Source organism: Ammospiza caudacuta, chromosome 13, assembly GCF_027887145.1.
Source record: "Ammospiza caudacuta isolate bAmmCau1 chromosome 13, bAmmCau1.pri, whole genome shotgun sequence".
Classification (NCBI taxonomy): Eukaryota; Metazoa; Chordata; class Aves; order Passeriformes; family Passerellidae; genus Ammospiza; species Ammospiza caudacuta.
This window is the reverse complement of record NC_080605.1, coordinates 20,728,338-20,740,753: the sequence shown is the minus strand read 5'-3', so window position 1 is coordinate 20,740,753 and position 12,416 is coordinate 20,728,338. Positions and strand designations below refer to the sequence as shown.

Below are 12,416 nucleotides of genomic sequence, written 5' to 3'. Positions count from 1 at the left end.
CGCTATCTGATGGGCCACCCGCCCGCTCTTCTCACCCAATTCCTCCCTGGGCCCTGCCGATGTTTGTTTTACCAACGACCTCGGCTGCTCCCCGTTCCCTGCGGACCGGGGATGCCAAGCCGGGACAAAGAAACCGGTGCTGAACCTCCCCGCGGTGATGCTGCACTCAATTCCAACACTCTGGGGTCTATCTGGGTGGAAAAAGGGGTTTTTTGGAGCACAAATCAGCCCCTCCATCCCCTATCAGGCCGGCTGCAGCATCCCAGGCCAGGCTGTTCCCATGGGTATCTCCCCGTGAGAGATCAGCCCCGTGCACGGAGCTGATAGAGGCTGGGGCCGGCCCCAGGGGGCTTTATCTCAAACTTGGGGCCCTTCTCCATCACCTCCAGATAAAGCTCACCCCTGACCCTGCCCGTGGTGCTCTGGGGGAAAAGGGCAAGGAAAAAAGAGTATGGTTGGAGGATTGGGAGGTGTAGGGGGAGATTTATAATGTATTGATCATGATTTGGTATTAAATTATTACTGGTTTATCCAGGAGGTGGTAGAGATGCTGGGATTGCTGATGGGGGATATTTATAATCATTTACAAATTAATTTTATAGGCTTATTACATTTTTGTATTCAGGCCTAATTTATCCCAGAGGGAAATAGGGGACAGAGGAGCTGGGTGATGCTGTAATTCTTGATGGGAAGATGCTCCAGTTGCTCATGAGGGGCTTTATATTGATTATTATTATTACATTGATAATCTATTAGGCCTAATTTATACCAGGAAGGGGAGTAAAGGGTGGTGGGGGAATAGAGATGGTCAGGGGATGGAGGGGGTGGGTGATGCTGCCATTGCTCGTGGGATGGTATTTACAATAGTTGTTAAATTTATAATAATTGTTAAATTCATAATAATTGTTAAATTTATTATAATCGTTACATTTAAAATATACTTAGGCCTAATTTTTCCAGGAGGGGAACGAAGGACAGGGTGGGAATGGAGGTGTTGGGAAGGCCAGGATTTCTCACAATGAGATGGGATGCTGCCATTGCTTGTGGGATGGTATTTACAATAACTGTTAAATTTATAATAATGATTACATTTAAAATAATGATTACATTTAAAATAATGATTACATTTATAACATACTTAGGCCTAATTTTTCCAATAGGGAAATGAAGGACAGGGTGGGAACGGAAGTGTTGGGAAGACTGGGATTTCTCGGGATGGGATGGGATGGGATGCTCCAGTCACTGCTGGGGAGCTGCTCTGTCCCAACCACCACAGCCTGGTCTGGCGGAAGATCCCTGCCCTGGATTTGGATACTTCTCCCACCTGGAATAAAGAAGAGCTCCAAGTTCCTTCCCAACCCAAGCCATTCCAGGGCGAAATCCAGAACCCTCCCCATGGGACGGAGCCCCCGGAGCCTCCCTCGGTGCTGTGCTGCCCCAGGGGAGCCCCCCAGGGAAGAGCAGGAGCGGGGAGAGGCCGAGCCTGAGAAAAAGCAGCGCTGCTGATAGGGGAGGGATTGGTTTCAGCCGGAGCTGCTCGCGCTGCCAAGCCCGGGTGGGATCGTGGCGGGTGCAGTTACTGAACATTCATCACTGCCTGAACTCTGTAACTTTATCAGCAGCGAGCGGCGCCAGCGCCGGCTCCGATGGGCCGATAAAGCACCGAGAGATTCCGGGAGATTGGGGCGCTCCGGGGGCCGCCATTCCCAACGGGGACCGCCGGCGCATCCAGCGGGCAGGGGAGGCAGCCGGGCAACGGAGCCGGGGACAATGACAATGGAGTGACTTTAGGTTTCAGATGGGCTCGATAAGGCCCTGATAGATTTGGAGAGAGCGGAACGGAGCCGTGCCGGGCGCGGAGGATGGATGGATGGGGATGCTCCAGAGAAGGGACGCGCGGAACGTGGCCTGGAGAGCGCACGGAGCCACCACAGGAGCACAGCGGGGAAACTGAGGCAGCTGCTGAGACTGGGAGAGAAGGACCGGTCCTGCCTGGGGCTTGCCTCCATCCAAAGCCCATCCAAGAGCAGTGGGAGGTGTTTGTCCCCATGGTGATCCAGGATGTGGGCGCTTCAGGAGCCGCTGGATACGCAAAGAAATTCCATCCAGGAAGATCAGGCTCCAAGCACGCCACCCCTGCTCCCTGCCAGAGGGTGGAACTGAGGGAAAAGCCCTCAATGCCACCCCTGCTCCCTGCCAGAGGGTGGAACTGGGGGAAAAACCCTCAATGCCACCCCTGCTCCCTGCCAGAGAGTGGAACTGGGGGAAAAGCCCTCAATTCGGATACTTCTCCCATCTGGAATAAAGACATTCCAGGCGGGAGTGGCTGCGGGTGGGGATGCTCAGGCAGCACTTGAGCACATCAATAGCAGGTGACAGCGAGGACAGAGGTCAAGCTCTGGGCTAATCCAGCGACAAATTACCCTGAGATGCTGAGCTGGAGCCATCCCCCTTCCTGTGGGAAGCGCCTCCAGGTCCTGCCAGGTCCATCCCACTTCCAAAAGCATGGAAAGGGAACAGGGATGGTTTTCAGTGTCCACCCCAAGGCTTTCAGTCTGTGACAACAAGGCCCAAGGGATGAGGACAAGGATGGGGACAGGAGGGTATCAGCACAGATGCTCTGGCTGGGATGTCCCTGCTGCTCCCAGTCCCACAGGATGCCCCATCCCAGCTCCCAGAGCCATCCTGGAGCACTCCAGGGAGCCAGCAGGAGCTGTGGGGCTCCAGGGGCAGGGAAGGACCCTCAGAGGGCACAGCCAGGTTGGGTGGCCCAGCTGAGAGCAGCTGGCACCAAGCCTGGCACATGGAGATCCCTGGGACAGCGCTGCTCCCAAAATCCTTCCCAACCCTCCTCTTCCTCCAACTCCCAGCCCTTCTCCTGCCCAGCTCCGTGGACACCGAGTTCTCTCTGTGCAAACGTGCCTGTGCTGCCTCTCTCTCTCTCTTTCTTTTTTCTAATTTTTTTTTTTTTCCTGTTCTTGGCATTTTGGTGGAGCGAGATAAGAGCGAAAAACAACAGAGCTGCCCGGAGAGTGAAAAAGGGAGATAGATAACGCAGATACCGACTCCTACACAAAACAGTCCTGGCTTTATCTCTGCTTTTTATCACAGTTCCCCTAAAAAAAAAATAAAGAGAGCAGCCCAACTGGAATGGGGCAGCACATTAAAAAATGAACTTTATACTGTTTGCTCTTTAGTTTTATATTTAGATGAAACAAACTCAGACAGGCTTGTGGTCGATACCTGCTCCAAGCTAAGGAGTCTGGAAGCTCTGTTTGCTCCAGTGGGGATGAGGGAGGAAAGCCAAGGAGCTGAGCATGGATGGGGCAGAGGGATGAGTATCCAGGGCACATCCTGCAGAGATGGAGAAATGGAGATGCTTCCTGAGCATCCCTGGTGCTGCCAGCTTGGGGACAGATCCCACCTGCAGGATCCTGGCCATGTGGCACAGCTGGCAGAGCCCAAGCTGCCCATGATGGGAGCAGGTCCCTGGGTGCAGGAACAGCATCTCCATCCCACCAAAAATCCTCTGTATCCCCCCCATTCCTGAGGGCACCTCACAGGGCTCTGCCCTCCAGCTGGGAAGGGCATTTTGGAGCAGCGAAATCCCAACTCCCAGGGCACGGCCAGAAAGAGGGAAGGAAAGAGGAAAAAAAAAATAATAAAAATGGACTGGAGGTTTTTCCCTCCCCTCGCACTCCCTTCCCTACCTTCTTTTTGAAAAACATAATTTATCTGTGTATTATCAAGAAATCCAGACACTTTAATCAGTGAGCTATGAAGTCAGTATTTCCATTCTTATCTAGCGGAGGAGTGGAAATGGAGAGCAGATAGGCAGCTCCGAGCCCGGCCGTGGTGGGGAATGTTAATGGGAGGAGCGGCGGAGCCATTGGCTACCGAGCTGCCGCTATCGCTGCCATTATCGCGCCCTTATCGCCGCAACCATCGCAGCGCAGTAATGGGGCCAGTTCAACTTTCCGCATTATCATAGGAGCTGCGAGTAGCATGAGAGGCCTCGGCTGGGAGACGGAGAAGAGAGAGAGAGAGAGAGAGAGAGCGGCCAAACTTCCCGGCCGAGCAGGGAGGGGAGGGAAGAGCGGCTTTTCCTGCCCGCCGTGCCCTCCCGGGATGGGGATGCTCTGCCTGAGGCTCCCGGTCTCACATTGCCAAAGCTCCGGGGGAACATCTCCAAAGCCGCGGGGACTGACTCCTCCAACATCACAATACTCTGGGTATCAACCCTGAGGTACATCCCCAAACCACAGGCACCGACCCAGAGAAGCATCCCCAAAACCCCTGGCACCAATCTCATCGAGCATCCCAAAACCCTGGGTACCGTCCCAAGGCACATTCCCAAACCCCAGGCACCGACCCAGAGAAGCATCCCCAAAACCCCTGGCACCAATCTCATCGAGCATCCCAAAACCCTGGGTACCGTCCCAAGGCACATTCCCAAACCCAGGCACTGACCCAGAGAAGCATCCCCAAAACCGCAGGCACCAATCTCATCGAGCATCCCAAAACCCTGGGGACCATCCCAAAGCACACTCTCAAAGCCCAGGCACTGACCCAGAGAAGTACACCAAATCTCATCAAGCTTCCCAAAACCCTTGGTACCATCCCAAGGCACATCCCCAAACCCCAGGCACTAACCAAGAGAAGTACCCCCAAAACCCCTGACACCAGTCTCATCAACTATCCCAAAACCCTGGGTACCATCCCAAAGGCACATCCCCAAACCCCAGGCACCGACCAAAAGAATTATCCCCAAAATCCCTGGCACCAATCTCATCAAGCATCAAGTTGCTTTTCACTCTTCCTCCACCCAAAACCCTGGGTACCATCCCAAGGCACATTCCTGACCCTGCTGAGCATCCCCCCCAAAGGCTCAGGCACAGCCTCAAGGTGCATCCCCAAACTCCTTCAAGCATCCATAAATTCCTGGGCACTCAGCCCAAGGCGCATCCTTAAAGCTCCAGGCACTGAATCTGTGGGGAATCCCCAAAATCCAGCATGCCAAACACTCCCAAAATCCTGGGCACCGACCCCAAAGCCCACCCCTAAAGCAAGGGGTACTGACCCCATCAAACATCCCCAAACTCTGGGTTTGCATTCCCAAAACTGCAGGCACCATTCCTAAATATTCCCAAAGCTCCAGGCACTGACCCCATTGAACATCCCAAAAGCCTCCAGGCACTGACCCCACCAAGCAGCTCCAAAAATGCAGGGACCCATCCTAAATATTGCCAGAACTCCAGGCACTGACCCCACTGAACATCCCAAAAGTCTCCAGGCACTAACTCCATCAAGCATTCCCAAAAATCCTAAATACTGCCAAAGTTCCAGGCACTGACCGCAATGAACATCCCAAAACCCACACACTGACCCCAGAATCTCCCAGCCATGACCCCACTGAGCATCCCCAAGCCCTGGCACTGACAGGGAGGCACATCCCCAAATGCTGGGGTCAGGCTCCCAGCTGGCCAAGGCCGAGGGAAAACAATGGATGCACATTTCATCAGATGGACAAACCCGAGGAGCACATTTCCTCCACGCGCTATCGAAGGGGAGATGTCAAGAAAATATGTTGATGTGAGAAAGAGGAGATAAAGAATTATTTTGGAGGAAAAGAGCCGTGGAAGGCTCTTATCTGGAGTGACTCATAGGCACACACTCCTTAACCCCACTGCAGCCCAAGGTCAGCAGTTGCATTCCTTTCGGCATTTCAGCCCTTCCAAAAAAACATGTTGCTGCAGGAACAATGTGGAGCCTTTACCGGGCAGCCATCGGAAGAGGGAACTCTATTACCCCGAAACACTTGAACTTTCCTGATAAAAGGAGCAGCAGGACACAGCCCGGCCAAGCTGGAGCGGCCAAAAGCCCTGAGTCAGGCAGCAGAAGCAGTCATGGGATGTGGCGCAGAAAAAAAAGGGAGATATTGGCCTGCTGCTCCCATTGCTGCTCCTCTCTAAAGTGGGGGAGCTGATTTCTTGGCCCCACGGGAAGGAAAAAAATCCACATCCTCAGCATGGAGTGTGGTGCAGGGCTGGCACAGAGGCCTTTTCCAATTCATCTTCTCTAATGTTGATTCTGAGGAGCTCCAGGTTCCTCGCTCCTGCCGGTTGCTCACATCCCTCTCTCTGGGCAGCATCAGCTCTCAGCCCTGGCTGTGCCTCTGTGGAAGCTCTGGGCTGGTTTTCCCTCCACAGCAACGCCCCATCCAGTGTTTTCCAAGGCAGATCATGTTTTGGTTTTTTTTGCAGCAGGACGGATAGAAAACATCCTCAAAAGATCCTCTTCCTTCGGCCAGCACGGCTGCGTTTGACCCCAAATCCAGCAGCACCAGCAGCTCCATCCCCAGCCCTGCTGCTCCCACTCTGGGCAGCCTTGTCCTTTCCTCTCCCAGGGATGTGGGTGTCCCCTCAGGTCTGGGAATGTCCCATGGCACGGAGATTCCTGCCCCAGGATGATGTGGACAGGGTGATGCCTTTGGGGTGCTGCCCCTCTCCAGGAACCCGGGCTCACCTGTGCCATGGCGCTGCCTCCTTGCACAATTCCTGCAATACCCGTGGGGAAAGGATTGCTGTCCTCCCCAGCCCTGATTGCCGAGCTGGCCCCATCACAACTTGGCCAAAGGGGAAGCTGCAGCTGGCTAGGTGGCCTCGTGATTCACCGTGCAAAATAAGACCTTGCCCAACCTCGCCATCGGGATCCCGAGGTGTAAATCCCGGCTGGAGGTGACTTCCCCGGGGTGCCAGGGACAGTCCATCACCATGGCTCTGTGCCCACGCTGGGGATGGTGTGGGGGTGTCCCCCGGGGGCTCAGGAGGTGGAAGAGCAGCAGCAGACACAAAACCAACCCAGCCCCAGCGCCCACGGCCCTGGAAGGAGCTGCTGGCAGAGCCTCCTCACCTCCCTCGCCGGGCCCTTGGCAGAACTGGTTTGGCCATGGCCAGCCTGGATCCAGGCCTGGCTCCCTCAGCATCCTCCTCATCCTCCTCTCCCGGGGCTGGCCAGGAAGAGCCATCCTGGGATGCACCCCCAGCACGGCCCCAAAGGGCTCACAGGGTTCCCTGGCATCGAGGGATGCAGTGTGCCACAGCTGGCAGGGCACGGGGCGGTGGCACTGGCCAGCAGTGCCATCTCTCCATTATCCATGGTGGATGGAGCTGTCCCCTTGGCCACCAGCTGCCAAGCTTCTCCTGGAGCTGGGCCCTGCAGGGGTGCTCACACCTGGCTGTGCAAGGGGAGGGAAACTTCTTCCAGCACCACCTGAGGCTGGGGCAGACCCTCCACGGGGCAGGAATGTGCCCGGTGGGAAACACCTGGGGGTGGCTGGGAGAACTCCATACGGTGGGCTCTGCTGGTGCATCCCACCAGAATCCCACTGATCCACTGGTATCCCACCACTCCCTCCCCTATCCCACGATGCTCCCCAGCCCTGGGAGCCCCCAGTGTCACATCCCCGAGGCCGGTGACAGCTGGGCTGGGCAGAGCCACTGCGGGGGCAGCGGTGCCACAGGGCTCTGCCACCTTCGCCCTGCCAGCTGCTCGGTGCCACCGCCGCGCCAGGGCTGGCAAAAGCCTCGGGGCTGTTTGCTCAAGAGGGGAGGGGTTGGCAGGCAGGCAGGCAGCGCCCCGTGGGTGTCACAGACATGTGGGACACGGGGATGCCACCCTGGGGATGCCAGCAGTGGGGTACAGGGGGATGGGAGGCTGAGGGAGCCCGGGATGGGCAGAGAATTCCGGTTTTAGAGCAGAGCTGAGAGGCCCTGATGGAACCCAGCTCATCTCAGGAGCAAACCCTCCCCACCCCACGGAGCACCCCGGGGTAACCCCTCCCCAAACACCCCCACCCCGGAGGCGCGGATGGGGAAACTGAGGCACGGAGGTGGCAGGGATGGAAAAGTGCAGCTGCATCAGAGCGCAGAGGGAAAAACAGGCCAAAAAAAAACAAAAAAAAAAAAACCAAAAGCAACAAGCAGAGGAGGTTGAAACAGAGTCACCTGAAAGGGAAGGAGGACTCGGGAGGGAGGGAAGGCAGCGGGAAGGAGCGGGCAGGAGGCGTGCCGGGAGCATCCCACGCCACCGGCTCACCACGCCGCCGCTAAAAATAGACGCTGGGTTGGCCACTGTCATCTTTTAAAGAAACGCGATTTTCCAAGCTCCCCCAAGGGAGGGAAGGACGGTCTCTCCCACGGCCACCCCTGCCCGGCATCACCGGGGAGCGCCCGAGCGTGCAGGAGGAGAGGAAAAAATAAAACCAAATAAAAGCACCCGAGCCCAGCACGGCCCATCGAGAGACGGCGGCTTTAACAGCGCAGATCGCGCTCCTTATCTGACACCATCTAATGGCAATTAAAGAAAATCCACATGCAAAAATATGACGGTGTTTTCACCTCGCCCCCCCCCCCCTCCAGCCCAGCCCGTGCGCTCGCTCGGCGGTGCAGAATGGGAGATAACGATCAAAAAAAGTCAAAGCTCTCATCAAACTAATGCAACATCTGCAGCCGATAACAGGAGCTGGGAGAGCTCGGCTTCTCAACCCAGCTCGCTTCACAGAGCACGTGGAGGGGGGGAAAACCACCCCACCACCTTGAGAAACAAAAACACACATGCAGCTGCCCCCCATCAGATAATTAAAGTGCCTGCGTTAATCACATTTGCAGCGGAACAAATTGTTGGAGCCCTTTTGCCCCTCTTTGCTGTGTTTGTTGTTGTAGCGAATCCTGCTCCGGTCTGGTGGGGAGAGATAAGTGCTCCTTATCAGCCCTGGCAATCTCTATCAGGATGGAGATCGGGGCTTGGCGCTTATCGGGAGCTCAGATCTACTGTAGCTGAGCGCAGAATAAAAAGGGAAAAGGAAAAAAAAAAAAACCCACCACCATAAAAAAAAAAAAACAAAAAAACAAACCACAAACAGGCCCCTGCAACTATGACAAAACACGCGCTTCCAGCTCGCTTAGGAACAACAACAAAAAAATAATAAAAAATAATGTGTATTAAAAGAACAAGGGAGGGGGAGGCACATCAGCGCGATGAGATCAATCTCGCGCTTATCAGCTCCCCCATCGCAGGACCCGGCGCTGTGAAAGCACCGGCAGCTGCCAGAGCCTCGCTCATCAGCTGGGCGCCCGCGCTCCCATGTTTGAAGTTAATAAATATAACAGGCTATCTGGGTTGGAGATCAGCTCCTGCTCCCTATCAGCCCCTCACATCTATCTACCAGCAGAACAAAAGACAGACACACAAAAAAAAAAAAAAAAAAAAAAAAAAAAGAAAAAGAAAGAAAGAAAAAAAATCAACCACCTCATAAGGCAGAAGCAGCTGCAGGGAGGTTGGTGGCACAGGCAAGGATGGAAAGAAACTGTCCTCTGCGGGCAGGAACCCCCAGAAATGAAAGGCAGAGATGCTCGGGGTGTTTTCTGCGCTATCGAAAGCCACCATCGCGATGCGATCGGCTCTGAAACCTGCCCAGCGCTGCCGGGGGGGCTCGGAGGGAGCGAGCGGCACCCCCGGCCCCTCCGTCCCCGCTCGGCTCCGGCCCGGAAAGGCAGCGAGGAGGGCAAGGTTAAAGCAGCCGGTTAAATATAGTCCGGTGTCTGATCTCTGCCTTATCTGCGCTGGCGATCGCCCGCTCTCCCGGCGATCTCCCCGCGAGCCTTAATCTGCGCCTCGCATCGGGCTCCAAAAAACAACACAACAAAACCCCAACCCCGCAAGAGAAGGCGAAGCCCGAGCGAGAACGTCGCGTCACCCAGGAAAATAAAATCAGCAGATACCAATCTGGAGGAGGTTTTTAATGCTCCAGCCGAGATGATAAGGAGGATAGACTTTGTGGAAACAGGTCCGGTGTGTACATGAGAGGAGTCTGGTTACCGGAGCCCTGATTCATGCATACCTTCCCCGATGGAGCAGCGGCAGGGCGCTCTCGCCGCGCTCGCCGCCTCTAATGACTGTTTTCATGTTGACACATACAGGAAGGCTTCCAAGCTCTCAGCTTTTAATCACTTTTGGCCATCGCCGGCGGCCTGAGATCAGCCTCCCACTTTATCATTTCTTCACATCTCTGCAGAAAAGCAGCAGAGGAAGGAGATACGAGGAGCAGCAGCAGCCGCCGCCGCCCGGCCGAGCTGCCACGGCCTCGTCCTGCCCCAGTTTGCCCCGCAAAGTGGGCGCTGGGAGCGGGCATCCCGCAGGATTCCAGCGCTACCGCTCCCAGTGCTCCCAGCGCTGCCGGCTGAGCGAGCTGCAGCCACCCAGACGCGGCTTTCTGCCGAAATAAAGCCGCGGAAGTTGGAGAAAGCCAAAGGAGAAAAGTATCCCGGAAAAAAAAAAAAAAAAAAAAAAAAAAGAAAGGAGGCAGCTGGGACTATTTTTAACTCTCCCCGGGTAAAAGTCTAGCTGAGCGTTATCACCACGGCAATCACCCCAGGCAGGGAAACAGGTAGGTGCAACTCAGCCTTGCAATTATTTCAAGAGAAAGATAAAGGTAGATTATCACATGGTGGCCAGCCTTCCCTATCCTCCCATCTCCCTCTTATCAGCAGCTTCCATCGACTCGAGGGGGAAAGAAAAAACACACACACACCGGAGAGGAAGGAGAAAAGCCAAGCTGAGCCCGGCACCAAAAAACTTCCAGCACTTTGCAGGATTCCTCTGCCTTGCTGGTACATCCTCGCTGGAGCAAAACAAGAGCCCGGCCGGTGGAAACCCTCGGGAAGCACCATGGCCCAGGGAGGGACAGGGATGTGCCCAGGGAGGGACAGGGATGTGCCCAGGGAGGGACAGGGATGTGCCCAAAGCCCCGAGGGATCCTGCGGCGCTTCCTCATGGCCACGTCCCACCTGGGCTGGGATGCAGAGCGGCACCTGGGGGGCCAAGGACAGCGTGCCCGGTGGGGAGGATGGCACACGGGCACCATGGGGACGGTGGCACGGCGGGTCCAGCAGCGCCCAGGCAAATGGGGGTCCCCGTACTGGAAGGGGAGCCCTGGCAGGGTCAGGGCGCTGTCCTCGCGGTGAGCAGCCCCCGGCAGGGCTGGGGTACCCCAGGGAGGATGGGGAGCCCTGGCAGGGTGAGGAGCCCTCGGCAGGGCTGGGGTGGCCCGGCGGCGATCGGGAGCCCGGGGGGGGTTCGGGGAGCCCCCGGCCCTGGCCGCCGGCGCTGGATGGGAGGCAGGCGGGGGAGATAAGATCACAATTTCAGGCCGTCCCGACAGAGCGATGTTATCAGGACGGGACTTGCAGAACGGAATATTTTAAAGCCTTATCGGGGCCCCCATCGGGAGCCGGTACCGGAGCCACCGCGCTGGCGGGGGGGAGGCGGCGCGGGAGGGAGGGGGGAGCGGCGGGGACAGAGACCGAGGCAGGCGAGCGGCCGGTAGCGGGAACGGGCACCCACGGCGGCCGTCCCGGGGGGCTCCCGGGTGTGTCCCGGGTGTGTCCCGGGAGTACCGGGGGCAACGGGGGAAGGGGTGCGGGAGCGCTGCCGCCGAAGGGGTGGTGCACAAAAATAAGCGGGGAGGGGGCGTGGATGCGGTGGGTCCAGCAGGGAACGGCGGAGGGGGGTGCCGGTAGCGGCCACTCACGTTTGATCTGCCGGGGGTTGCTCTGTTTCCTCCTGGACATCGCTCGGCGAGGGGCGAGCCCGGCGCCCCGGCTGGCGGCTGGGCGGGCGGCAGGTGGGTGGCGGCGGGCGGGCCCCCGGCTGCTCGCATGCCCGCCCGCCCGCCCGCGGGGCCGGGGCCGGGCCGGGCCGGGGCCGGGCCGTGCTCGGCGGAGCGAAGCCGCCGCCGCCGCCGCCGCGGGATTTTCTCAATGGGCGCCGCGCCGGATCAAACCCGCGGAGCGCTGCGGGGGGCGGGGCCAGCGCCGCCGCCGCGGCCGCCCATAGGCCCCCGCCCCCCGCCGGCCACGCCCACCGGATGGCGCGCGCGGCGGGGCGGGGCTAACGGCAGAGGGGGCGTGGCCTCGGGGCGCGCTCCCTGCGGGGGCTCCGTGCGCGCTCCCGCCGCGGTCCCCAAAGGGTCCCAAAGGGGTCCCGGCCCCGCTCTGTGAGCCCCGTGAGGCTCCAGCCCCTGATTTGGGTCTGGCACCACCCCCTTAGGTCGAATTCCTCCTTTTGGGTTCCGCAACCCATCCCCAGCATCCCAAACTGCCCCTTTGGGGTCTTTCATCCTTCTTTGGGTTCCCCAAATTCCCCTCTGGGATCCCTTGTGATTCTCTGGAAGCTCCTGCACTCACAGCAGGTCCCCCTGCTGGAACCTCAGTGCTATCACTGGGTCCCAATTCACCTTTTGCAGATCCTCAAAGCCTCTTATGGCGCCCCCCAAACCTTCTGTGGTGCTCTTTTGGATCCCTTGGAACCCCTCTCATTTCCAGATGAATGGTCCAAAACCTCCCACTTGTGACTTC

The 12,416-nt window shown here is 57.5% G+C and overlaps 1 protein-coding gene across 1 annotated transcript in view; it reads right to left on the bottom strand.

Annotated features, from left to right (window-relative positions):
* Positions 1–11,737, bottom strand: part of ZFPM1 (zinc finger protein, FOG family member 1) — a 35,116-nt gene extending 23,379 nt beyond the window's left edge. Inside the window, exon 1 of the mRNA XM_058813669.1 lies at positions 11,591–11,737. Within this exon, the coding sequence (XP_058669652.1) occupies positions 11,591–11,630 (40 nt within the window). The 5' untranslated portion in view covers positions 11,631–11,737. The remainder of the gene's footprint in view (positions 1–11,590) is intronic.
* Between the last annotated feature and the right edge of the window lie 679 nt (positions 11,738–12,416).